At 51.2% G+C, this 27,228-nt stretch overlaps 2 protein-coding genes across 9 annotated transcripts in view; one reads left to right on the forward strand and one right to left on the reverse strand.

Annotated features, from left to right (window-relative positions):
• LPIN2 (lipin 2) overlaps nt 1-22,255 on the forward strand; it is a 91,966-nt gene extending 69,711 nt beyond the window's left edge. For 6 of the 7 annotated variants that reach the window (XM_044934557.2, XM_025273164.3, XM_025273163.3 and 3 more), the window contains 16 exons: nt 3,226-3,333; nt 3,977-4,100; nt 4,825-5,152; nt 7,467-7,566; nt 10,230-10,417; nt 11,886-11,979; nt 12,353-12,422; nt 13,008-13,097; nt 13,707-13,789; nt 14,801-14,945; nt 15,906-16,054; nt 16,741-16,827; nt 17,710-17,862; nt 18,157-18,271; nt 18,823-18,926; nt 19,262-22,255. In XM_044934557.2, coding sequence (XP_044790492.1) covers nt 3,226-3,333; nt 3,977-4,100; nt 4,825-5,152; nt 7,467-7,566; nt 10,230-10,417; nt 11,886-11,979; nt 12,353-12,422; nt 13,008-13,097; nt 13,707-13,789; nt 14,801-14,945; nt 15,906-16,054; nt 16,741-16,827; nt 17,710-17,862; nt 18,157-18,271; nt 18,823-18,926; nt 19,262-19,406 — 2,083 coding nt within the window. In that variant the 3' untranslated portion in view covers nt 19,407-22,255. The remainder of the gene's footprint in view (nt 1-3,225; nt 3,334-3,976; nt 4,101-4,824; nt 5,153-7,466; nt 7,567-10,229; nt 10,418-11,885; nt 11,980-12,352; nt 12,423-13,007; nt 13,098-13,706; nt 13,790-14,800; nt 14,946-15,905; nt 16,055-16,740; nt 16,828-17,709; nt 17,863-18,156; nt 18,272-18,822; nt 18,927-19,261) is intronic. The other variant, XM_025273159.3, reaches the window with a different exon arrangement.
• A 2,956-nt stretch (nt 22,256-25,211) lies between these two features.
• The window catches only part of EMILIN2 (elastin microfibril interfacer 2), a 58,588-nt gene continuing 56,571 nt past the window's right edge, over nt 25,212-27,228 (reverse strand). For both annotated transcript variants that reach the window (XM_006071067.4, XM_044934554.2), the window contains 2 exons: nt 27,073-27,201; nt 25,212-26,223 (listed from right to left, as the gene is read on the reverse strand). In XM_006071067.4, coding sequence (XP_006071129.4) covers nt 25,886-26,223; nt 27,073-27,201 — 467 coding nt within the window. In that variant the 3' untranslated portion in view covers nt 25,212-25,885. The remainder of the gene's footprint in view (nt 26,224-27,072; nt 27,202-27,228) is intronic.

Genomic DNA, 27,228 nt, shown 5'->3' on the forward strand with positions numbered 1-27,228 from the left:
CTGACCCTAAGCTGAGGGCAAGGGTCAGCTGGTGTCAGCAGTGAACTCTGGCCCTGGTCATTAGCAACTCCATATCTCTTACATCCCTGCTGCCAGCTGAAGAGATAAAAGCTCATTTAGTCCCTCTGATTTATCCATGTAGATGATTCAGGCCACTGACTTTGACTTTCTGTTGGTTTTTGTCCCTGTGCTTTAGAAACTGGGGTGTATTTACATACAGTAATATTCATGGATCTAAGTGTGCAGTTCATTGAATCAATAGTTGTGAACATCACGGAACCTCTGTTGGCTTTTGAATGAGAAAAGTACTTGTTTTACACAGTAAAGCTGAACTTGGAGCCGTGATGTTAGGGGTCGTCTATGAAGCCTGAAGTGCTCCAGACGTACTATCCACAAACTTCAGCTGGGCCTCCCCCCGCAGCCCTAACCAGCGTTAGATTATCTGGCCGGCCTCAGATCCCCTGCTGTTCAGGGTTGATGTAGACGTTTGTGCTGCGTTTCAGCATAGAGTCAGCGCTGCTTTTCCTCACGCTCTCAGCTGTACTCTCCCTTACATCGCCGTGCCACAGGCTTAGTTAGCCCCTCATGGTCAGCCTCCTGGCTGCCTGTCCTTGGGTATGTGTGCATTTTGAACGTGCTCGGCAGGTTTTCGTGAATCACAGGCCTAAGGGAACCTCAGCATCAGCAGCTTTTTCCATCACTCTGATGGATCTGAACTAATGAGTTCTATTTTTGTCCAGATCTGCCCAGAGAAGACATGTCCTGCCTTCCAGGGCTTGTAAATTCTTAATGGTGCCTGGTCTCTTTCTCTCTCTCTCAATATTTTATTAAATCCAGTTTGCTTTGCTGAGTTTCTTGGTTTACTGTGTGTGTGTGGCGGGGGTGTATGTGTATTGTTTAGTCATGTCCTCTTTGCAGCCCTGTGTGTGTGTGTGTTAGTCACTCAGTCGTGTCCTACTCTTGGCGACCCCATGGACTGTAGCCCACCAGGTTCCTCTGTCCATGGAGTTCTCCAGCCCAGGATACTGGAGTGGGTAGCCATTCCCTTCTCCAGGGGATCTTCCTGACTCGGGTTGAACCCAGGTCTCCAACATTGCAGGCAGATTCTTTACTGTCTGAGCCACCAGGGAAGCCCCATCTTTTATACTGTGGTGAAATATATTCCAAAGATACGTTTAAAGAAAAAATTTTCCATGGCATTTATGTTGCTCTTTTCAAACCTCTTTCAAATACGTAAACAGTAATAGGCCAGGCTGTACTACCCTTTCAAATTTGGTAGATAAGGACTTTTCATAGCACATGATTTCCCTTTCTGCTTTTACCATTGCAATCTCCTCTTTTAACAAATGCAATATTTTTATCTGGATATCAGCCTTTTACATGATATATGTATCTTTCCTCTTAAATGAAGTGGTTTGCCAGAGCTCAGTCTTTCTGAGACAAAAGAGATGAGGGTTAGGAAAACCTGAATTAGGAAATGCAGCCAAAAGGAAAAATAGTTACGTAACAGTTGGTGGTAAAGTAGAGCATATTGAATTAAGATGTAAAGGAGAGAAGAGATAATACAAATTAATACAATGATTTCTATCTGTATTTTTTGTCTAGGTAATAAAGTGATAGACATTCTCATGTCTGTCCTGGTAGAACATTAAGGTTTCTGTAAGGAGCTCTTGAATTTGTATCGTATTTAGTGTTTGAACTTTTCAGAGTTTTTCTATATACTTCACAGTGCTCTCAGCATGACACACCACATGAGTCTCACATTGACTCTTGTCAAGTACACAGAACAAGGGATAAATTTCTAATTAAAGATGAAAAACTAGGACTCTCAGTGCTTCTGAGGGGTGTTTTCAAGGTTATACGGCAAGTTAGTTCTGTTAACTCTGCAAATCAGGAAAACCAAAGGGTAAATTAATTCAAACCTTATTAGCAGTAGTTCAGTCTTCTACAGTTCCAAGGTCTGAGAATGAATTTTAAACGCATCTGTCATACTTTTGTGTCATCTTCCTCACATCCCTACATCCTGCAGATTCTAACTTAGAGAAAGTTCTCAGACTGAAAATAAGTTCTGGGTTTTTAAAAGTTTTTTTCCTATATTTTTGAATTTTTAAGCCATAGCTTTTGTCTTCATCTGTCTGCTTGCTTCCATTTTCTGTAACATGCAGGAGAGTGTAGTGAAAAGAACGCAGGCTTGCTTGCTTTGAATACAACTACTTACTAGCTTTTTTACTTTGGGCAAGTTACTAAACTCCTTTAGGTCCTTGATTAGGTAATACCTAAGGTTGGACATGACTGAGCGACTGAACTGAACTGAAGGTAGGATTTTACTGCTTCAGATTTGCAAGGCTTGGATGCAATGTACAATAAAGCCTTAGTTTGCTTCTTGTAGCCTCTGAGTCAAGTACTCCTCAGTTCAGTTCAGTTCAGTCGTGTCCGACTCTTTGTGACCCCATGAATCACAGCACGGCAGGCCTCCCTGTCCATCACCAACTCCCAGAGTTCACTCAAAGTCATGTCCATTGAGTCGGTGATGCCATCCAGCCATCTCATCCTCTGTCGTCCCCTTCTCCTCCTGCCCCCAATCCCTCCCAGCATCAGGGTCTTTTCCAATGAGTCAACTCTTTGCATGAGGTGGCCAAAGTACTGGAGTTTCAGCTTCAGCATCAGTTCTTCCAGTGAACACCCAGGGCTGATCTCCTTTAGGATGGACTGGTTGGATCTCCTTGCAGTCCAAGGGACTCTCAAGAGTCTTCCCCAACACCACAGTTCAAAAGCATCAATTCTTCGGCGCTCAGCTTTCTTCACAGTCCAACTCTCACATCCATACATGACCACTAGAAAAACCATAGCTTTGACTAGACGGAAGTACCCCCTACCCGATGTAAAAAGGAGTTTTTAATCACATCTTTTCTGTCCCTCCTGTTCATCCCATGGTTAGATGGTGATTGCAGTGGTGTCCAGTAGGTGGCACCAGTGAACCCCTTTCTCCTTCATGGAAGGTGGTATCCATAGCTCAGTCATGTCTGCCTCTTTCAATCTCAGGGACTGTAGACTGCTAGGCTCCTCAGTCTGTAGATTTCCCTTTTTAAGAGACTTAGTTACTAATTGTTCATTTGACTTTCTTCTTTTGTATCATTTAGACAGTGTCATAATTGGGGGATATTATAAAACTGATGTAAGTGACATTGTTCTGTCTCTGTGATTTTTTTTTTTTTTCTTTCACAGAAGATCTTCAAATGCTTCCTTAAAGGAAGAAGAACATAAGGAGCCCCTGCTCTTCCATTCCAGAGACCACTACCCCTTGTCTGATGGAGACTGGTCCCCTTTAGACAAGTAAGTGTTCTGGAGATGGTTTCATTTCTTACAGGAAGGATAAGCTGAGTAGCTTTTTTGTTACTCCACATGTTGATGCTTCCATGTTTTTCATACAGAAGAGGACTGGAGGTGTGCTTTCCACACGAGTATGGACCTTCCCCCTCAGTAATTGCCTTGTTCCTAAACTTGATCTGACTTATTCTCAGGGTTGGCCAGTATGGATCTGTATAATCAGCATAGAATCTGACCCTCTGCAGTTCTTGATGGTGTGAGCCGCTCATTGTGTAACTGGGTAACACTGTGAAGAAACGTGCAGTCACACTCTGTGCTCAAGTCCGGTTTCTTTCTTTATTATGTTAACTTTACCCATCTTTCCATGCATTTCCTCTCCTATAAAATTGCCTTTCTCATTGATTTCAGGTGAGAATCAAGCGGGATAATTATATTATTGAGGACCCAGCAAGTCCACAGTAAATGCTAGTTGGTGTTGTTTTTATTATTATTAAAGAACTCAAGTGGAAAAAGTAGCTATTTTGTATCTGCAGGTGAAATTGACGTGGTCAGACTTCTGTTTCTCTGTATTTCTTTTCCTCTGTTCAGCTCAGTAAGACCGAAATTCCCAGCTTTAACATCATCACGTTTCTTTGTCCTGTGTTTGCAGCCCCTACCCACCGGTGGCCTGTCCTAAGAGCGACTCAGAGCTGGAAGTGAAGCCCGCCGGGAGCCTGCTCAGATCCGAGTCCCACATGGAGTGGACGTGGGGCGGGTTCCCGGAGTCCACCAAGGTAGAGGGTTCCCTGCTGCAGGCTGAGGGTGGCTTTTGCACCAGTGACGGGAGTGAAAGGGGGTGGCGCCCTCGTGTGGCCACATAAGCGAAGCCACGTTAACACCATCCGTAACGTTCATGCTGTGTTCACAACAGAAGGAATCCATCAGTGTAGTCAATAATGTTGACCATTAATTTAACAATTTAATCAGGAAAAACTTTAAAGTACCTAAAGGAAAGTAAAACTTCACTGAAAGTTTAAGTAGGCAAGTTAATCGATTATGAAGGCTTTTTTGTCAGCTCTTAGTGAAAGAAGAAAAAATTGGGACGATGCTTTTCTTGAGAGGACAAAAAATGTAGTGTTTTGAAAATACACATTTTGCTTTTTACGTTGTTGTGACAGGGCCTTGAGGTAGTGAAGGCAGGCCTCAATTCCCTGGAGTGATCAAGTGTTCTTCCTCTACCATCTGAAATGTTCACGTGTCCCGTCTTCTCCAGTTCTTAGATCTTTATAGTAGAACAATTATAAATATAACACGTTTATAAATATCATAACAGTGAACAAAATGCAATGAATAGTTTTTCCCACTATTTAATTATGAACTGTTTTATACAAAATTATGTGTTTAGTGAATGTGTGCTAGTTATAAATAAAATTAACACATGCACCAGCATCCAGGTTAGGAAACAGAGTTAACAGACACCTTCGACAGTAGTTAACGTTGAAACAATGCCTGTTTCAGGTCAGCAAACGGGAGCGGTCTGAGCATCACCCCAGGACAGCGATGATCACGCCGTCAGAAAACACCCACTTCCGGGTGATCCCCAGCGAGGACAGCCTCCTGAGTGAGGTCGAGAAGGACGCTTCAGTGGGGGAAACGGTCTGCACCATCGTGAAGCCCAAGCCGCGAGCCCCAGGGAAGCAGCATGGTGGGGCAGCCTTGGCAGCGGGCCCTCGGGAGCCCCCCGCAGGGTTGGATGCCCGCCACCTGCCTCCCTCACCCCCCTTCGTGGAGGCGCCCTCGGAAGCTCGACCAGCTGCTAAGGTTGACTCACCCTCCAAGAAGAGAGGTAATCAGGGCTTTGGTTTGACCTCAGCAGCTCCGAATCTACGTAGTGAATTATTCCAGGGTTTCAGGGGATGGACTGGGCCCCCTCCTCCCGACCGGGACCTGCCGCACCAGGGTGGGGATAGGGGAGTGCTTAGTGTGGCTTCCCCATCACACTGTGGGCACCCCCAGAGCCAACTCTGACCTCCTCTCTCTCCCGGCCGTGGCTGCTGAGAAGCATTCTCTAAAAAAAAATTATGAAGGTATTAAAGTCAATTAATGAGTAAAATTAATCCCTTTAAGTGTTGTTCAGTCGTTTCCGACTCTTTGCGGCCACGTGGACTGTGGTCCACCAGGCTACTCTGTCCTTGGGATTCCTCGGGCAAGAATATTAGAGTGGGTTGCCATTCCCTTTTCCAGGGCATCCTGACCCAGTGTTTGAACCCGGGCCTCCTGCATTGCAGGCAGATTCTTTACCATATGAGCCACCAGGGAAGACAGGCTTCAGCAGTATGTGAACCGAGAACTTCCAGATGTACAAGCTGGATTTTAGAAAAGGCAGAGGACCCAGAGATCAAATTGCCAACATCCGTTGGATCATAAAGAAAAGCAAAGGAATTTCAGAAAATACTTCCGCTTCATTGACTATGCTAAAGCCTTTGACTGTGTGGATCACAACAAACTGGAAAATTCTTAAAGGGATGGGAATACCAGACCACCTTACCTGCCTCCTGAGAACCTGCATGCGGATCAAGAAGCAGTAGTTAGAACTTTACATGGAACAACTGACTGGTTCAAAGTTGGGAAAAGAGTACAACAAGGCTGTATATTGTCACCCTGCTTATTTAACTTCTGTGCAGAGTACATCATGTAAAATGCCAGTCTGGATGAAGCACAAGCTGGAATCAAGATTGCTGGGAGAAATATCAACAATCTCAGGTATGCAGATGATACCGCTCTAATGGCAAAAACCAAAGAGGAACTAAAGAGCCTCTTGATGAGGGTGAGAGAGGAGAGTGAAAAAAATGGCTTAAAACTCAACATTCAAAAAACTAAGATCATGGCATCCGGTCCCATCACTTCATGGCAAATAGATGAGGAAAAAGTGGAAGCAATAGCATTTTATTTTCTTAGGCTCCAGAATCACTGTGGATGGTGACTGCAGCCACAAAATTAAAAGATGCTTGTTCCTTGAAAGAAAAGCTATGACAAACCTAGACAACATATTAAAAAGCAGAGAGATTACTTTGCTGACAAAGGTCCATCTTGTCAAGGCTATGGTTTTTCCAGTAGTCATATAGGAATGTGGGAGTTGTACGATAAAGCAAGCTCGGTGTCAAAAAATTGATGCTTTTGAACTGTAGTGCTGGAGAAGACTCTTGAGAGTCCCTTGGACTGCAAGGAGATCAAACCAATCAGTCCTAAAGGAAATTGACTCTGAATATTTATTGGAAGGATCGATGCTGAAGCTGTAGCTTGAATACTTTGACCACCTATTATGAAGAGCTAACTCATTGGAAAAGACCCTGATGTGCTGGAAATGATTGAGGGTAAAAGAAGAAGCGGGCAGCAGAGAATGAATGGTTAGGTAGCATCACCGATTCAATAGATGTGAGTTTGAGCAAGCTCTGGGGGAGATAGTGAAGGACAGGTAAGCCTGGTATGCTGTAGTTCATGGGGTCACAAGAGTCGGACACTGCTAAGCAACTGAGCACTCATGCACGTTCATATATAAAAAGAAACCAAACTGTCAAGTATAAATGACTTAGGGCCCAGGATTCACATGAGAGAAGGTGAAAGAATGCGAGACTCAGCCCATGTTTATTGGATAGCTGTCAGGAGTGCTGTCCCGCTCCAGTACTCTTGCCTGGAAAATCCCATGGACGGAGGAGCTGGGAAGGCTGCAGTCAATGGGGTCGCTGAGGGTCGGACACGACTAAGCGACTTCACTTTCACTTTTCACTTTCATGCATTGGAGAAGGAAATGGCAACCCACTCCAGTGTTCTTGCCTGGAGAATCCCAGGGACGGGGGAGCCTGGTGGGCTGCCATCTATGGGGTTGCACAGAGTCAGACACAACTGAAGCGACTTAGCAGCAGCAGCAGCAGCAGGAGTACTAACCTCTTTTAGCAGCAGCAGCAACAGGAGTGCTGACCTCTTTCACCTGGCTGGGTGAGAAACAGCAGTGGGGAAAGGTTAGATGACGCCTTTAAAAGTACACCGCAGGTCCAGTCATGGCTGGTTTTATCGTTTGCAAACCTTTGTTTTTTTGCAGTTGTAAATGAAGAGTAACCAGGTTCTCATCTCTGATGTGTTTTTTTTTTAAATAAAACCAGGTGTCCACAAGAGAAGCCAACACCAGGGGCCTGATGATATTTACCTGGATGACCTGAAGGCACTGGAACCTGAGGTTGCAGCTCTGTATTTCCCCAAAAGGTAGTGGGTTTATACTGCAGAGTGGGCAACTCTGAAATGTTCTAGATGTTTCCAGAGCAAAGCATTAGAAAAAGGAGCGAGGGGCTGGTATCCTTCAGCTATGTTGAATTCTTGCTTCAGATTTTGGAAAATCCAGAAATTGTGCATGTGTTGTGTTTTACCTATTTATGAACAAATGTTCAGTACAGTGAGAAGGTGCCCCTGTCAAGCTCATGTAGGAAGGGCGTAACATGGACATGACATCAGATTAGCTCTTCCTGTTCATTAGCATTGTTTCCTTTATTATGTGTTTAGAGGTGATACATCTTTATTCAAAGACACTTTACAAAGTGGGCCTCCACTCTTCAGTGAGGCTGCACTTATTCACAGGCCTGGATCTGGTAGGGCCCCTTCCAGGGCCTTTCCAAACTTCCGTTCCTCCTTTCCAAGCCATCCCTTCCTCCTTTGTGACTCCCTGCTTGGAATAACACCAAAATCTTAGCAGTGATAGATTTGGGTGGTTTTCCCAAGGCCATTTCCATTCTTGGGGAAATTCCATTTTATTAAATAATATTCTGTGATCACAAAGAACAGTGTTTACTTTCCCCCAAGTTCTCATGGCTTGAATACACTGAGCCATAGTCACACATAATTAAATACTTTTAAACAAATTATTGAAAAGCATATCTGAAGGTTTTATTTAAAATAGACAGGATTGATGTGAGGATACTTAATTTTTACAGATATTTTTGCAGGATCCGTAAAATGCCCTCCTGACTTTCTCCCGTTTGTTAGGAGTAGTAGTTGGGTTTTTAAGGCGAGAGAACTGAAACTGGTCCTTTTGTTTTGGTTTTTATTTTCATTCAGAAAGTTAAAACGTAAGCTATCTTGACATTACCTCTTTGTTTCTGATTTCCTAGTCCTTAATCATTTGTTTACATTGGGACAGATGTAAGACATTTCTTAGTTTCCTTTCTTAAAACACGGGGAGCGTGACGACTGCGCTGGGGCGACCCTGTGCTGTGACAGCCTGACCGTCTGGGGCCGTAGCCGCTCACGTCGTGAGTGATGGTTTCTGGAAGCGAGACAGGGAGGCTTAGGAATGCTCACAGGCATTCGTTTTCTCATCGTGGTCACCGGCACCCTGGCTGAAGAGCTGGTGTTTGTAGCTGGAGCTGAACTCGACCCTGAAGCACAGTCTCGTGGTTCTAGCAGCCCGTTGTTGAGTCGGTCGGCGTCCTCCATGTATTCAGTGGGGGTGTCAGTTAGGGTCACACCGGCTGCTGTAACTGGTAAAACTCACAACCTCAGTGGCTTGACCGCAGCAGTTCATTTCTTGCTCATGTGATGGTGTTGGGGGGGCCTTGCACACGGGGGCTCTGGAGCACCAGCCCCTCCCATCCTGAGGCTCCGCTGTCCCCGTGGGGCCTCTACAGGGAAAGGGGAGGGCTGCTGGGGGCGCAGTTTTCAGGGGCCCGGCTTGGGAAGGAGGCGGCACACGCCTTCTGTCCATAGGGACGGCACAGTCGTCTGGTCACATGGCTACACCTGACTGCAGGGGCCACCCGTGTGCAGGAGGGTGAGGGCGTGGTGCTTGTCTCACCCTTAGGTCAGCCTTGCTGGGGCCCCAGCACAGCAGCCGCGTTTGCTGCTGAGGCGGCCTTGGCTTTTTCAGCGTCTCCAGTTAGCAGCACATTCTGTTGATCAGATTAATCTCAAAACTGTGCTGTGGTTGCGCATCGCTCAGTCCCAGACACCAGCGTCTTCTCGTCAGAGGCTCAAGCGCAGAACATGATGATGGTGTTTGAAACTGCTTTCTATTTGTGACTGGGCTGTACTCTGCTGCCACCTTCTGCTCAAATTTCAGATTTTTTTCTAAAGATCATGTAACTTCATGAGATGATATGCATTTATGTACTGGCTTTTAAAAGAATAAAATAATTTAATAATTCTACAAGTATTTCAGTGACATTATCCATTCAAAAGGTGTAGAGTAGGAAACATTCATGACTAAGAGATGTAAGGTGTCATTTCCATGTCCTTTTCCTCTCAAATTTATGCTCCATTACGAAAAGTTTCCTTTAGGATCGGCTTCTAAAACCTGGCTTGCACGCCTTGTTGAGAAAACTGAAAGCGTTGAGTGACCTCGACTTTGGTTCTGGGGCTCACCAGTGTAGGAACAGTTTATTTCTGGTTTCTTGGTGCATTTCTTTCTTGAGGTGTGTCCAGCCTCCCGAGAATTTTTACTTGGTTAATTTCTTTGTTTTCATGAAGTAACAAATGAATTTAGAAAAGCCTTGCTTTTAACAATAATGCAACCTTGGACTACAGCAATTTTGTATGAGAGGAGTATAGTACCACAGCCTTTTGTAGGAAGTTAAAATCAGGTTTCCAGACATCAGGGTTTTCTTACCTTGTCATTTTTGTCATGTAAATTAATGCTTGTAACTCTCATGTAAGTCAGAATGGCCATCGCTGATGGTTCGTGTGGCTGTGAGTGAGGGGTGTGTGCGTGTTCACTGTGTTCAGTTAATTCCACAGCAGTGCTGTTGGGTTGTCTCGGTGTCGTCCAGGATAGGGGTCTGAACACCGCCTAAGCGAAGCCGCGTCCGGGGCAAGGAGCCCTGAGCTTGGCTGTCGGGCTCAGGGCAGGGGTGTGATGGCCACTGCATTTCTCCCCACAGTGAGTCAGAGCCCGGCTCCCGGCAGTGGCCCGAGTCCGACACGCTGTCCGGCTCCCAGTCCCCCCAGTCAGTGGGCAGCGCGGCGGCCGACAGCGGCACCGAGTGCCTCTCGGACTCCGCCATGGACCTGCCCGATGTCACCCTGTCACTGTGCGGCGGCCTCAGCGAGAATGGAGAGATCTCCAAAGGTGGGTGGGCAGCCTCGTCCGCGCTGGGTGGTGAGCTGTGCCGGGAACGCAGCCCTGGGGTCTCATGGAGGTGGCAGGGTCTCCCCTGGACATCAGACTCTTCGCCCCTGATTTAGGTGCGTGTTGGGGTGACCCCGCGTGTCAGTGGGTGGAGGGCTGTGGGCCTGGGGACGGGTCCTCGGGCGGCCCCATGTATTGGGTGCCCGGGGTTAGCTCAGCCCCGGCCGCCTTCTCTTCTGTGAAGTTGCGGGAATAATTGTCAGGCTGGGACCTGGCAGCCCCGAGCCTGAGACACGAGAGGAGGGCCTCACGTTGCCAAAGCTGTCTGCTGAGTGGTCTTTCTGGGAAAAGTAGAAGGGGTTACTCTGTCTGAGAGTTGGCCCAGGAGAGTCAAGTCACTCACGAGAAGGGGTTGCTTAGCAGGGCTGGTTCCAACAACCCTGCGGGACTTGAGCACCTGTGTGTCCGACTGTCCCAGCCAGTTCTTTGGCCTTTCTGGTCTTTTGTAAACTGAACTCTTCATGTTTTCTCAGTTTGGCTGGTGGCCCTTGATGGATTTTCCTCTAAGGAAAGATTTTCTGACTAACGTCATCTTTTGTCTTGTGTGTGTGGCAGGCTGGGTTGCCCTGGGCCTCTTCGCTGGAACTCCCTAAATCCTCTTCTTCTTGGGGTCATGGGGTGATCACTTTTCCACGTCTTAATTCTGTTTACTTTTTGCAGGAAATTGAGTGTGTTATGGCCAGTGGTCCCTTCTAGGGATGAAATTAGGTCACGTTATAATCCTTTTAAGCCCTCCCTTTAAAAATAGAGGTGGAGGAGGGGACATACAGTTTATGCAAAACTGTAAAATTTATACTTAAAAGACTAAATGGCAAGTAAACAGGACACAGATGACCAGGAGGAACAACCCCAGTGAGAGTTTGCTCTGTTGTTGGAGTTTGCTCTGAATGAGAGGATCGCCTCTGGGAACGGGACAGAAAGTCACGCTTGACCCTCACCTGTTCTGCAGGAACTCGGATTTGTTTCTTCTTGAGACCCTCAGCCAGACTCTGCTGTGCTGGGTCTCTCCCTCCAAGCACTGTAAGATGCTTGGGTTGTTTTCTCACGTAGCGGCACTTGTGCACTCGCGGCTGTAAGACCCCAGGAACGTTCCCCGGTTATGCTGTTAAAAGTTGCCCGCCAGTCAAGGGTTTCACGCCTGCTTGTGAGAATGAAACTCAGCAGTTTTAGCTGCTTATGGAGTTGAGTGTGTGTGAACCCGGGCCTTCATATCTCCCTCCCTCTCACATCTGTCATCTGTTTGCCTCAAAGTCCCTAGCTTATCCCTTTCTCCTGTTTTTTTTTTGTTTGTTTTGAAGTACTTTTTTGATCCTGTAGTCACTTCAGTATGAAGAGAGTATTGTAATAAGCTCAGGTGGATGTTTATTCGTGTAATCTCTAACCAGATGATAATTATCTTACCTTACAGAGAAATTCATGGAGCACATCATTACGTACCATGAATTTGCAGAAAACCCTGGACTCATAGACAATCCCAACCTTGTGATACGGATATATAACCGGTAAGTACTCTTGCTCTTTCATTGTTTATAATCATTAAGTATTCTTGCAGATTTTTCTTTCCCTAAGTGCTATATAGTTTTTAACTATTATATTCTTTCTCACTATGCCATTTCCTATAAATGAGCTAAATGGGCAGCGACTTTGGAGTGAAGCTTCAGCTTTATTTTCAGTGAGGCTTGAAATGCTGCTCTGTTTTACACGTTGTGCTACTTCTCTGCTTGGAGAAGTTTGGCTTGAAGCAAAGATTGCTTATGTGGCAAGAAGCTGAGCTGATCACGTCTTCATTGGAAAGAATAAGGACTTTGTTATGGCATTCTGCTTCCTCTCCCGCCCTGTCCTCTCTGACGGTTTTGCCTGGCTTTGCTCTCACAGTTACTACAGCTGGGCGCTGGCGGCCCCCATGGTCCTCAGCCTTCAGGTCTTCCAGAAGAGCCTGCCCAAGGTGAGTTGTTGCTCCCCAGAAATGTCTGCAGCACACAGCGCTTTGAGAATCCATGTGTGCATGTCTCTGAACTGGGTGCTGTTCAGTTTTACTTAATATTATAAAGTTAATACCATCAGTCAAATCATCTCATGCCCAGAAATCCAGGCAGTTGGCTGGGCTGCCGTAGCCGTCATTTTTACTAGATACTCATACCAGTTTCTGATCGTGTGTCAAGATTGCGAGATTTCACTGATTGTTATTTAAATATAGGATAAAAACATTTCCTCCCATTAATATGGAAAGATGCCCCCGGAAGTGTGGTGTCAGTGTGGGTCCTTCAGCTTGTGGCTAATGAGCCTGTTACGTAGAAACTGAAGCTTGGAATCTGTCCACCAAGGTGACATCATCAATTGGTCCTCATAACTTGAGGGCAGAGAACTGAGAGCAGCCCACCTGCCCCTAAGAGGGGCCAGACCACCTGGCCTGACGTCACGGAGGGCACCGGTGGGTCAAGGCATCGTCACCGCCCTCTGGCTGAAGGTAGAGAGGGGTCAAGTGCCCTGTGCCCGAGATGCTGGACTAACCTGTGCTCGTTGTTTTCAGGCCACAGTTGAGTCCTGGGTCAAGGATAAGATGCCAAAGAAATCTGGCCGCTGGTGGTTCTGGCGTAAGAGGGAGAGCATAACCAAGCAGGTAACCGAGCTGGAGGTGGGCTGAGTGCCAAGCACAGGGAAGTCCCATTTGGGCTCCATGGTGCTCCATCACGATAGTCGGCACCGGGTGTGAACAGTTACTCGTGCAGGTCAGACACCGGTGCTGCGCGTGCGTCACCTGTCACCTTCGCCACCGCCCGGCGGTGCCGCTGTGTGGACTCCTGTGTACTGGCGGGAGGCCCGGGCACGGGACCACAGGCACGGGGCTGGTGAGGGGTGGGGCCGCGCCATGACCTCAAGCGCACCCCCAGAGCTTGCCCCTGCCCCTGGGAGGAGGGGACATGCCCTCGGCCCCTGCCCAGGCCTCGCGGGTGTGGCCCGTGTGTCTTATGTTGTGTGACTGAGCTGGTGCCTGTCATAGTCCTCGCCCCTGGCTTGGTGGCAGCAGCTTTTCACACACACACAGCGTATGACTTCTCTCTCAGGTTTCTGTCCTTTTGGCTCAAACTAGAGGCTCTGTTTCTTAAGCGTTTTTAATTTGTGGATTCAGATAGCACTTTTGCTAATTCCTTGAGGGAGCCGCTGATGGCTTTTTGCCCTGACGGTCGGGCGAGAGCTGCTCATCGCCACTGTCGTCCTCTCCTTCCAGCTGCCAGAGGCCAAGGAAGGGAAAGCGGAGGCCCCGCCGCCCAGTGACCGGCCGTCAGGCGCCAAGGAGCCAGCCAGTGGCAGGTGACCTTGACAGATCTGTATGATTCTGAGTCCGAAATGTTTTTGTTCTGTGGACAGTCAGTGGCTTCATTGTGCCACTCAGTTAAACAGATAACTTCTGCTTTTCTTGAAAAATATCATCAGCTTAGGGAATTCCCTGGCGATCCAGTGGTCAGAACTCAAGACTCACTGCCAGGGCCCTGAGTTCAACTCTTGGTCAGGAAACTAAGGTCCTGCAAGCCGAGCCATGTGGTGTGGCCAAAAATACATCTATGTTTGTATATACGCATCATGAGCTTAGAGTCAGGATACTCATTGCTGCTTCCTAAGCACCTTGCTCCTGCTCTGGAGCCGTGGAGACAGGTGCCCCTGGCATGCAGGCCTCTGGGAAGCAGGTCTTGGGGAATCATAAGATCTGAAGTGCCGGGGGCCCTGCTGCCTGGCTGGCAGGCACAGCAGGAGACATGACAGAACCTTAGAGATGAGGCGGGCCCCTTTGGTTTCTTGGGAGGAGTCTGCCCTGGACGTGTGGACTGGCTGCCTGAGGGGAGGAACCACGATGCGCCTGTTCTTGGTTCTGCCACTGTGCTCCTTCCTCCATCACATCTTCTGTTCTCTTCCCATCCCTGAGTCTTGGGTTCATCTTCCTGTTCTTTACCCTCTTCTTTTTAAAGAATTATATAAAATCTTTTTTGTTAGTCTCTTAAATCACTGTTAGTATTTTCTATAATTTGTACCTTTTAAAACATACATACCCCTTTCAACAAGAATCAGCAGAGCAAGAATCGGTAGCATTCACTGGTTCTAGCAGAATACAGCCAGTCATAGCAGGAGAGTGACCCTGGCCAGTCAAGAAAGGAGGAGGAGAGTGACCCTAGCTGGTCGTGGAGGAGGTAGATCATGCAACGTGGACCCTGGGTCTCCTCCTGGGTGGATCTGGGACTTCTCTCTCTGTCTGCTCCGGATCCTGAATGAAAAGCTGTTGTCTGTAAGCGTCCTTCAGCCTCTCCAATAACAGACTGTGTTTGACAGGTCGGCCGAGGATGACTCATCGAGTGACGAAGGGTCCCAGGAACTGGAAGAGTCCATCAAGGTGGACTCTGCCCCCACAGAACCCCCAAGCCATAGTGGCACAACTTCCTATAAGAAGTCTCTTCGTCTGTCCTCAGACCAGATCGTGAGTCCCGTGTGGTCTGGGTGGGTCCAGCCTCATGAGCCTTAGTAACTGGTCACCTTGACAAAGCCTCTCTTTCCGTCTGCCCAACCCCACACCTCACAGGCGGCCCAGCACATGGCCATGTAAATGCCCACGTGTCCAGGAGAGTGGCAGCCCCCCATCTGGGACCCCTAGGGTCCCCTGGGATGCACTTTCCCCTCCTTCACCCCCAGGCCTCCTGTCTCCATATCTGGGAGTGAACCAGAGCACCTGTGTTTCCAGCCTGAGTCCGACACATCCAGACTGGCTCTGGGCCCCACTCTGTCTCATGGGAGCCACAGCCAGAGGGAAATGACATCTTACCTAGATGCAGTCTCCCCCTTCTGTCAATTTCCCACTTCTCCACCTTCACCCACGTTCAGTATGAATTGGTCCTGCTGTGCCCCAAGGGGGAGGATCTCTGGTACACAGGGCATCCTGGGGGGCGGGGAGGAGACCGGGGAGCAGGGGTCAGAAGGGCCCCTGGGCACCGTATACACAGTTCAGGCCGAAGTTCCTCAGCCCAGCTCCCGAGCTGCAGGTGCAGCCCCGATGCACCCTCCCAGAGCTGGGTCCTGAGACGCTACCTACCAGCAGTTTGGGGAGTGTTCAGATTCTGTTCCAAAACCGTTTTCTGTTGCTTTTCCTTGCTTTTTTTTGAGAGATTAGGATGTTTCTCATGTAACTTTGTATCTTTTTAAAATTAATTTTATTTGGAGGCTAATTACTTTTCAATATTGTGGTGGGTTTTGCCATATATCCACATGAATCAGCCACTGGTGTACATGTGTCCCCCATCCTGAAACATTGTATCTTAAGCAGTTTCTCTGACCACATTTTCTTGGAAAGTGTGACTTAATTGTTGCGTGTAATTCTGTCAAAGTGAAGTGCCTTTAATTTTCAAAGCTCTGATTTTGCTGATTCTTACACTTTTTATGAAAGGCGAAACTGAACCTCCAAGATGGCCCAAATGATGTCGTGTTTAGTATCACAACCCAGTATCAAGGCACCTGCCGCTGTGCAGGGACCATATACCTGTGGAACTGGAACGACAAGGTCATCATTTCCGACATTGATGGGACAATAACCAAGTAAGCGGGAGCCCTGGCGTGGCAAAAGGACGGCCCAGCTCTGTGTGCAGAGGGCCAGGGGCTTCCTCACCTGAGTGACCAGCCACCATCAGGAGAGTTTTTTAAACTACTTGCACTGAGCGGTCCTGAGTGCAGTCCCCACAGAATCATTCTGTGGATGGAGGAGGTGGGTGGGGCCATACAAACAGAAGGTCAGAACAGCTTTGGTGAATTCCCCTGGCGGCCAAGTTAGGACCCAGCACTTTGACCAGCGAGGGCCCAGATTCATTCAGTCCCTGGTTGGGGAACTAGGATCCCGCAAGCCTTTTGGCGCAGCCAAATGACAATAATAATAACTCTTGGAAAGATTTAATTATTCGGTCTCCAAATTCTGGCATGGGGAGGAAAAAATAGAAGCTGTTGCAATTAGAGAAGAGGAGGCCGAGTGGTTGTAAACGCTTCCTGAGAGTGAAGGGCTGGCCCTTGGGTCTGGTGGCTCTCTCAGAAGCTCCTGGGTGACGTCCTCGGCTTGTGCTCACACAGACCAAGGAAGCTGCCTTGTGGGCTGTCACACCCCGCCCCCCCCTCCCCGGCCCCCTCCCTCCCCCCGGCGGCTGCTATCGCAGAAGCTGGTGTTTCACTAACAGGCAAACGCTTGGCTTTGCGTGCTTGGTGCCTGACGCCTCCTCCTGGTTCCACCCTCACAGGTCTGATGCTCTGGGACAGATTCTTCCGCAGCTGGGTAAAGACTGGACGCACCAGGGCATCGCGAAGCTCTACCATTCCATCAACGAGTAGGTGCCTGACCCTGTGGTTAGTGAGCTGGGATTTTGCTGGACCTGTAGAAGTAGTCCCAGGAAATCTTGTTTGTGATCCAGCTTTCTCACTCTGCTTTCTCACCCCTCACTGGAGCCTCCCCCAAGGGAGAGTGTGAGCCGCCACCCGTGGGACGAGCCGCGCGCCTGGCGGGCTGCCCTTGTTCCCGCACAGGGCTGCGGGTTGCGGGCACTGCCTGTGTCGGTAGTTACGGCTGTGCTTGGGTTTGCAGCCGTAGTTTAATCATTTGCAATTTTTTTGAGTACTTTTAATTGTCTTTCTTGAAGGGGGTAACACATGTGTGCATGGGGGGATCAATCTGCCAGGCGGTCTTCTCCGTCAAGTACCTTTTGTGAGGACATAGTGCTGTGGCCTTTGTGGGAATCCCAATACATCCAACTTAAATCGATCCGCAGAACTACAGTGTGTTAAGCAGAGGTTGAGACATGTCCCAATATGAAAATTATGAGTATGTCAGTTACCCAGGTAGAGTTTTGCTTCTTGTTTTATAGAATGATTTGCATTCTGGAAGTTGTATTTGTAAATAAGACTCTTTGTCTCTTTCATCTACAGCACATCCTTTAAAGACAGCCCCCAGTTTTTTGTCTGTTTTATAATTCGGCTTCTCTAGAGGTATTATTACATGAAAGTTTAGCATAATCCCTAATCACATCTCCTCCATGGTGTTTTTCATGGAGTGGTGAGATCTTTATAATCCTGATGATTCTTGTATTAAATTTAGGAATTCGACTTTCATGGGAGATGAGAGGAACTTTATTTGGACCTTTAAAAAGAAAAAACGCATTTTTCTCCCTTTAGCTGAACAGCACACGGGCTAAACAGGACGTGTTCTCTTCCAGGAACGGCTACAAGTTCCTGTACTGCTCGGCCCGCGCCATCGGCATGGCCGACATGACCCGCGGCTACCTGCACTGGGTCAACGACAAGGGCACCATCCTGCCCCGCGGCCCCCTCATGCTGTCCCCCAGCAGCCTGTTTTCTGCCTTCCACAGGTGCATGTGTGTGTGTGCGTGCATGTGTGTGTACGCGTGTGCCCGCGGGGGCCGGGGCCTGGCTGCACTGTATCTATTACAGAGCTTCTGGGTCTGAGTTCCACATTACTCTAAATCGCACACCGCTCACCTGGTCTGTGTCAGACACAGCTGAGAAAAGTCAGGCTGGCAGAAATGGACAAAGATACCAGTTACAAAGGATTTAGAAAAATGGATGGGTGTGGGTTTTCAGACCACAGACCAGGGAAAACTGCCATTTTGGATTTGGTGGTGATACTTCTGTTTTTCTCCTAGGGAAGTAATAGAAAAGAAGCCGGAGAAGTTCAAGATTGAGTGTCTGACTGACATCAAGAATCTCTTTGCCCCAGCTCAGCAGCCCTTCTACGCTGCCTTTGGGAACCGCCCAAATGTAGGTGTCTCCTCCGGGCTGCACGTGCGGGCGGCGTAGGAAACATGCGCAGGACGGTGCTTTAGGGTGTAGCCGGGTCATCATCTTCACCCCAGGCGTGCGGGCGCAATGAGGTCTCCCGTGCTGGGTGGGTGCTCACTTCATCAGCTTTATTCCTCCCGCAGCAGGGAGGTGCTGGGGGCGGAGACCTGCCCTGGATGCCCGTGTGTGACCAGGGGCCTTCGTTCCATTTCCATGAATTCTAAGCCAAGCCTTGGATCTGCCCCCCAGATCCAAGCACTGCCTCTCCCCCACCCCCCAGCCACGAACGCTTCCCTTCTCCTACTCTGGGGCCTGGAGTCTCCTTGGCACCCGCGTTCTCTGGCTTCCCGAGCACCCTCTGCGGTGCGTGTTGGCCTCCTTGTTTAGTCTGAGTCTGTCTGAAGCTCAGCCTTGGTGGCGGCTGCCCCAACTCCATGTGTTCTCCATACACTGCTTCCTGTGATGCTTCTGGCTCACAGAGGGCCTGAGAACTTCTCAGTAACCACCCTGTTCTGTGTTCTCTGTGGCAGGACGTCTATGCTTACAGACAAGTGGGTGTCCCAGACTGCAGGATCTTCACCGTGAACCCCAAGGGCGAGCTGATACAAGAAAGGACAAAAGGAAACAAGTCCTCGTAAGTGCATTCCCTCTTCTCAGCCCTGGTGCCATGCAGCTGGGGCCCAGGTGTCAGAGCTGTGCCCGCCCTTGGAAGCCTCCGCCCTGCCAGGCTCTGTCCACCCCTTCTGCCAGGGCATCCCCCACCTCTGCCAGGCTGTGCCCCCCTCTGCAGCCATTGTAGAGGGGTGGCTGGGGAGCCTAGACTCTGAGGAGGGAGGTGGAGCCCTGGGAAGGAGGGCACCCATCTGGGACCTTCCTTTCTGAGGTATCTGAGTACCTGGCTTCGCAGCCTGCTCCCTCGTGCCCTCAGGTCAGGTGCTGAGTCGTGGTACGTGTCCTCCCCACTCCCAGGTACCACAGGCTGAGTGAGCTTGTGGAACACGTGTTCCCGCTTCTCAACAAGGAACAGAATTCTGCCTTCCCATGCCCAGAGTTCAGCTCCTTCTGCTACTGGCGAGAGCCGATCCCCGAGGTGGACCTGGAGGACCTGGTCTGAGGTGGCAGCCCTGGCGGGGGGCTGGATCGCGGCTCCCGCAGCAGGGGAGGCGGCCGGCCTTCTGCTGGACAGAGGATGCGGGGACCCTCCTGGCCACAGGTGTGACGACGCTCTGCCCGCCGGGCGCCGGCAGGGACAGGCTGGGGAGCTGCCGGGCCGGGCACGCCCCGCACCCTCCCGGGCCCAGGGCTGCCGTGTGGTGCTGGCGGCCGGCGCAGCGAGGGCTCGGGCCTGAGGCCCGGGCTCCAGTCACCGGCCGGGCCTCCCACATGCTCTGTGTCAAGTTGCGTGCCCGGTGCTCCTTTAATTGCATAATTTAAGAAGAAGAAAAGAGAAGCTAAGAGTGGACCAAATGTTGCACAAAGTAAAGTGTTCTAATTTCCACTGGGCAGTTGAGAGTGTTTCTCTCTGAGAGGAGGGCTTGCTGTAGGGAATCAGGGTCCAGTTGATGATGTCGGAACCGCCCGCTCACTTCTCCTGTGGGCTCCTTCCTCCCTCCATCTCCTACTCCATGGAGGCAGGATGCTGGCTCTGCCACCTGGGGCTTTGGGGGAAGGAAGGAGCATCGCCTCCTCACCCTGACCGTTCCTTGGCAGGGACGTGTTGTGTCCTGGACCCACCGGAAGGTGTGGGTCTTGCAGGATGTGTGTCACGTCGTGAGAGTGGTCTTGGCAGCAGGAGTCGGTTAGCCAGCAGGGAAACTCGGTTCTCAGGGAGGCCTAGAGATGCAGACATGTGCTTGGGCCAGGTCCCGGGAAGGTGTCTGTTGCCCCTCCCCGTGCCTGCAGCTGAGCAAGCCACCCAGGAAGGGTCCCGTCCACACGCCCCTCCAGGGCTGTGAGCACGAGCCTGCAGAGATGAGCTGGTGCGGACAGCCCCCTCGGGCTTAAAATCAAGAGAACTGTTAAGAGAGGAGGCCCTGGAGACCAGTGGTGACCACATGCAGCCCCGCCTTGGGTGAGAAAGCAGTGAGCACTTCCGGAGTCAGGGAGAGAGGGGAGTGACCCAGTGAAACACTGCAGAGCAGTGCACACCGCTCCCCCCCACCATGGTTTCAGGTCTGCCTCTTGCTTTCCCTGTGCAGTATTTTGGGGGTACTCCTCTTTTCAGTTTGCTCCACCACAATACTGTTCATCTCGAGCTGGAGAAGCGGGGGTGGCTGCTCTCCAGAGTGGAGGGTTGAAGGTCCCGGACTCCACTGAGCCATGTTGGAGGCAGAGCCCAGAAGCCGTGTTCCCAGGGAAACCAGACATGCTTCCCCCTGGGCAAACCTTCCCACCGCAAACGGTTCAGGGATGCATCATTTAAAGACCTAGTCACGGCCAGCAGGTCCGGAAGCTGGGTTGTGTTCCTCGTGCGCGGTTCTGCCCCGTTAGTGGCATCATAGTTGCCCAAGGGACTTTCATCTCGTGGCTGCCGGTGGCGGCCTGGCCCTCTGCTCGGTGCAGGCCATTCCCTGGAGCCGCAGAGGCTTGTGTGTGCGTTTGTGGTACAGAGAAGCTTGACACCTGCCTTCCTTTCGTCCTTCATTGGTTGTCCTTTAAATAGAGTTTCTCACGAGACAGTTTCTTTTCCTTGATGAGCTCTCCTCTCGGGACTGGGGCGTCTTAGAGGGTCAAGACCAGGAACCCGCGCTGGGGTGGCCGACCCCTCTGCCCGGTGTCCACCAGCGCTAGAGTGTCATCTTGTCCCTGCACATTGATCCGCGGGTGTCACCGGTCCGCTGGGTACCCATGCTGATCAACCTGAGTGTTCTTCCTCATTTAAAGGAGCCCCTCTTGCTGAACGTAGGTGACGACTATCGCTCGAGTGTATGCAAGTATTGTTTGTGCTGAAAATCCATTGCCATTTGCTACAAATGACATTTGTTCTTTCTGTGAAAGAGAGATGCCCTCGGTGTGTTTGTACACAGACCTCAGGAGGAGAGCTAAGAAGGAGCGGTGGCCGCTAGCTGCTCTCGGGGGTGGGCAACATCTCCAGGAGCCGCCTCTGGGTCACTCTCTCTGCCAGTGGAATGCCGTGGCCCCTTCCCTCTTTCTGTCCCTCCTGACTGCATCCCACCCAACTGTATACCTTCCACGCGTGGAAGCTCGTGCGGCTGTGGTGTTCCCATCTGCGTCTCCACAGGGCTCAGGAGGCATGCTCGAGGGCCCAGGGCGGGCAGGCTCGGCCCTGCATGTGAGGACCACATCTGCTGTGCTGTAAGACAGCGCCTAGTTTTCAGCTGGAAAAAGAAAAAAACTTCTAGTGTGATGTGAGATGAAAGCTGCTGACAATCCAGGAGTGATAGCCACCCACCGGAGCCAGAAGTGTTCGTGCCCCCGACCGCGCATGGCCCTGCAGATGGAGTGTGTCCTAAGGGGTACTGGCCAGACCCAAAGGAACAGGCCAGGGGCGGATTTGCGTTGTCTGCAGGTCGGTGAAAACAGACTCTCCCAGGGGATTTTGTCATCTTTTTGAGTATCATCTTAGTTAACTCTGGGAAGCCTTGAGTTAACTCTTGAGCCTAGAGAATGCTAGGTTTAATGAAACCGGTGACAAGTTGAGCTTTGGTTTAAAGTAAGTGCTCTTTCCAGGTGAAAACTACTTTTGGGGGTTTGTTTTAAAGGTAGGAAAAGGAAGAGGAAGGGGAAATGTTGCTCTTTTAATTTAATCATTACGTTTGGTCTATGACAACATTTGATTATTAGACACAGCAGTGCCACTAATACGTTTCTTGAGTTGTCAGAAATTGTCAACATCAGTACTTACTTTATGGCAAAGATAACTGAAGATAAATGGCTCATATTTTGGTGCAGTGTTTGATGTTCAAAACAAAATGTTACAACAATAAACAAATGTGAACTCAATGCGTCTTGACCTTTTCCTTCAGAGGACATTTAAATTGTCTTTAAACTCTTGCCAGAAGTTGCCAATTTCCATAAATTAGCATTTTGATCTCTGCTGACACTTAAGTTTGTGTATAGAAAGGGCTTCTTTTTGGTGCTTGTTTTTATAAGATCTGACTCCAGAAGTGAGGCTCCACCCGCAGGAACTAACCTCCCTTGCTTTGTAGGTTCTGCCAGGCAGCCATCCAGTCATGCCTACATAATTTCTAGGGGTGACCCCCTGGCATCCTCCCGACTGCATCCCCCCAGCCCTCCTCAGGACCCTGGGCACCCCACCTTGCATTAAAGCCCTTCCTCTGGGTGAACAGCACGTAGCCCTCCTGATTTCATCAGCTCTCAGGAGACTCAGAGTGATCTGGGTCCAAAACCACACCCTGTGTATTATTTAATCCCCTCGGGTGGCTGAGCCCATGCTGAACCCACCAACTCCCTCAAGCACATGCCTCCATGTGGGGACAGCACCCACCTTGTCTGCTTGTTTTCGTGATGGAATGGTTGGGCGTGAGGTCGGGGAGCGGGGACTGCGGCTCTGTGGGGTGCCCTTCTGGCAAAGGAGGGAATCACTCAGACAGGTTCACATCAGGAAGAGACTCCCTCCTGTGCGCTGCCCTCCCCGCTGGCCGAGACAGGGGCGAGGCAAGCGGGTGTGAGAAGTGGGTCTGTGCGTGTGCAGCTGCAAGCATGTCACTGATCACAACTACTACTTTCCTTTCAAACTGCACAGTGTGAAAAAGTTCAGAAGATGACGGGCTCACTGAGAAAGATGAATGTGCTAACGTGGGAGTAACTTCACATTGCAGTTGGCACTGATTTTCGGTCTTCATTGCTGGTTTTGTTTGTTTCTCATCATTTAAATGGGGCCATTTGCAGACAGGACTGACTGACTGCAAACCCAGTCCTGTCACCACTTATCTCGAGGTGCACCCTGACCTTTTTCTCAGCAACCCCATCATTTCAGAAGTCGTAACCTCGTGCCTGATTGAGTCCAGGACCCTGGTCCACATGTCTTGCTCCCAGGCTCTCAGCGCCGGGCCACTGACTTCCAGAGCGAGCTCTCTGAGCCACTCAGCCTGAGTGCAGCCCAGCCTGCTCTTCTCCGTATGAAAAGACAGCCGCTCCCGTCTCAAGATGCTGACTCCTGGTGAGCCTCTTTCCTCCTCCTCAGCGTCAGTGCAGGACCTGCTGTGATCTGTCTACACTGCGTGTCGCAGACACAGAGCTGAAACGCACCACTGCAGTAGACGAGTCATACGGCCCCACCAAGGGGGACACCGCACTCGCCACTCTAGCGCCATCCGTGGAGCGAGGCAGGTCAGTCTCTGCCTTCTGTCTGGTTCCCGTTGAGCGTTTGTCCTGCTTGGCCCCGGGTAAGGCCTGGGAAGGGGGTGTGAGGGGAGAGGGCAGAGCCATGTGCCAACTGGGGTTTCCTGAAAACACTCCACGGCCGTAGGGTTTTTCCCATGAGTCATATCTAGGAAGCCACAGCTGCTGACAGCCTGTTCCCCAGCTGTAGAAACAGGGTGAGCATGCACCCCACCCCTGAGCCCCAGAAGGAGGGGCCTGAACTGTATAACATGAAAACCGCAGGCCTTCTATCCTGGGCCCCTCTGCCCCAGCTGGGGGGACGGGGTGAGGAGGCAGGCTCACCCCATCTCAGGGACCCAGCGGCCGCCCTGTAATCTCACTTGGCGAGCAGTCCTGGAAAAGGCATTTTTATTTTTATTTTATTTTTTTAAAGGCTTAAAATGTATTTTAATAAGTTCATGTTGCATTATTCATTTCTCAGAAAAACTTCAAAGGTATTAGGGACAAAATCAAACATGGTACACCAATAAAAAATGCACAGCATAACTACCTAAGATAGGCAAAGCTAAGAGCTACCGTCTGACATTCAGCATACAGCAACCCTGTTCTCAAGATTGTACTAGGCCTATCAAGAAAGCTGGGAATGGCAACATCACAGAGACAAAAGGGCCATTTCTGGGTTGTCCTTACCCAAGAAAAAGATGGAGGCAAGTTTAACACAAGATTTTTTAAAGATACACTAAATGAAAATCTCTAAGAGAAAATGTCTTCCTTGGGACATGAAAGGGTAATATATGGGACATAACAGAACCGTATGTATGTTGTCTGTGACCTCTGTGGACATGTGCCTGAATTCCCACCTGGGAGTGATTGGAACAGTGGGGCCAAGGTCATTGGGGGATGTTTGGTTTTTGTGGTATATGTGGCAGGATCTCTGGGGTGAGATAGTGCACTAAGTCGTGTCCGACTCTTGAGACCACATGCACTGTAGCCTACCAGGCTCCTCTGTCTATGGGATTCTCCAGGCAAGAATACTGGAGTGGGTTGCCATTTTCTTCTCCAAAAGGCATTTTTATAGCCAACCTGGTGGCTTGATTTAGGCCGGACAACTTGTTTCTATGGTCCCCGCCTCTCCCTGGAACCTGCCTCCCCCCAGTGGCACTCCGTTGGCCAGCAGGTCATGTGGAGCTAAGGGGGTTGGTGTGGCTGCTGGCAGAGGAGTATGGGGCCTGGGCTTCCTAGGCAGGTTCCTGCCCTTCCCAGACAGCCCCAGTATGATCAGCTTCTGGTCCCTGGGAGTGCAAGGTCTCTTAGAGCTGGGCGGCAAGTAGTCACATTAGCTTGGACAGGTGCTGGTTAAGTGCGACTTTCAGCCTCCCTGGAGGAGCCCCCCCTTTCTGCTGTGGGGGGGCTCTGACCTCCAGGCACATCCGATCTGTCTTTATAAGCCACCCACGATCCCGCAGTGCACAGCCTGGATGCTGAGGGACGCCGGTTGCACGGTTGAGACCCATGTGTTCACACTTCCTTTCTATAGCCGTTAAACTCGTTTTTTCCAGTCGTGCTTTTTAGCAGCAACCCTCAATCCACGAGGCACCAGGCTTACACTGGAAGTGTTTTACGTTTTTATTGCCACTCCCTGTCTTTGCACTTGAGTCGTACATGTCATTCAAGGAGCCCCAACAAGCCACACGACAATCTCTCCTGCATCCTCTCAGCCAGGCAAACGCTGCGTGGGGGCGGGGGTGGGGGTGGGGGACGGCGAGCCAAGCCTGGGACAGCCCACTGTCCGCCCTGGGTCCGTGGTGGCCTGCGCCACTTCAGTGTTTCAACTCTTCTCCCGCCGGCAGGGTAAACGGAGACAGATGGCCGGCGATGGCTCTGCTCCAGTGAAGACAGACACGGTGGGCACCAGTTTCTGCCGCCTGCCTCTTCTCAGCAGCTCCTCCTCCTCGTTGTCCATCAGGAGGACGCAGTCCACCAGGCAGTGGTCGGAGCCTCCGCAGTCAGCACCGGGTAGGCCCAGCCAGAGGCGGGGCCGGGGGACACGGGGGAGGAGCCGGGGCCGGCCAGGCCGGGGCGCCCGACTCTCGTCCAGCTGTCCAGTTGGAGCGGCAGGAGCGGTGGCCACGTTAACGCGTGGTGGTGCCCCGCTCCGCCGGCCACCTCCGTCTTGGGGGAGGGGCGGGGTGTCTGCAGAGAGCTTGCCCCGTACCCCGGCTACACACACACTGAATATATTACAGCTTCCGAGCTCTGTCAGCCCCTTCCTGCTCCCCGGCCGCCTCAGAGGTGGGAAAGAAAAGGGTACAAGAAGACCCCGCTGAAGGTGGAGTACATCTCATCAAAGTCCGTGTGGGCCAGCCGGCCCCCCGTGACCACGATGTTGACGCCGTCCCCCGCCTTGAGGTGCACGATGAGGTGGAAGGCGCCCGGGCCCCCGCAGGTGTGCGGGGCCCCCTGCGGCCGGTGGTACTCCAGGAACTCTCTCCGGTAGCCGGCCGTGTGCAGCTGGGCCACGCTGGCGTTGGCCACCGACAGGACGGCCTCCACATACGCGTCCCTCTCGGGCGTGAGGGTGGCCGTGATCAGGTAGCGCCCGTCGTACGGGGCCGTGAAGACCCCTGTGGGGAGGAAAGCAGACACCTGAGCATGTGGTGTACCCGTCATGGCCGGCCCGAGCGGGCACTTAGCCCGGATGAAGGCAGACAGCTCAGCTGCTCCCCACCCGAGGCAGGCCCACTGTGGGGGGATGAGCTATGGAGACATGGTTGGAGGAGCCGGAGCCCAGACCCCATGCTGGTGGGAGTGGCCACCTCCGAGGGCTCTGGGGAGGGGGCCCGAGTCTTCCACCTGCCCTGCAATGGCCAGGTCACTGAGCTCTTAATTGTATCATAGAGCCTAGGAGACAGACCAGGCCCTGCACTCTGGGCACACGGCCTGCGTCTGCTCAGCGTCACCGGAACCCATTTACTAAGACCCACGGCCCAGACTCTGGTTCTGGGCGTCTGGGCCCGTGGGAGAACTGGAGGTCCCCACCTCTGAGTGCCAAGAGCCCCTGACAGGTGGACACTGTCCCCACACCCCGGGCGGGGGGAGCAAGGGTGCCCGGGAAGCCGGCCGTGAGCACACAGCAAAGCCCTGATGCTAAAACCCGGGGCCTGGGCGGGAGCTCCCACCTCTGCCCAGAACCAGCTGCCACACAGAGCCCCAGTCACCGCGTGCATGCGACCTGTGACCGCCCCCGCCCCGTCTGCTGGTGTCTGTGGGCCGGGGAACAGCGGGGACCAAGGGGTCAGGTCTCTCGCAGGTGAGGCACCCACAGCCCAAGGGGCAGGAGCCCAGGCTCAAGGTTGGCCTCCCATTTTGGGGGCTGGGGCCAATGCAGACCCGTCCCAGCAGGGTGAGTGGCTTCTGGCTCAGAAAAAGGCAGCGGGAGACCCTCTGGAGCAGCTGAGCAAAGGCAGACTCACCGGTGCTGGGGTCGTACACGTCCCCGTCGTTTACCAGCACCTTGTTGAACAGGACCACGCCGGCGTCGCTGGGGAAAGGCTTCCGGGTGAGCCCCGCGGAGAAGGACACGAGAGACGGCGCCGGAGCCCCTGGGGAGACAGGATCGCGGTCAGGCC

Source organism: Bubalus bubalis, chromosome 22 (genome assembly GCF_019923935.1).
Source record: "Bubalus bubalis isolate 160015118507 breed Murrah chromosome 22, NDDB_SH_1, whole genome shotgun sequence".
Lineage (NCBI taxonomy): Eukaryota > Metazoa > Chordata > Mammalia > Artiodactyla > Bovidae > Bubalus > Bubalus bubalis.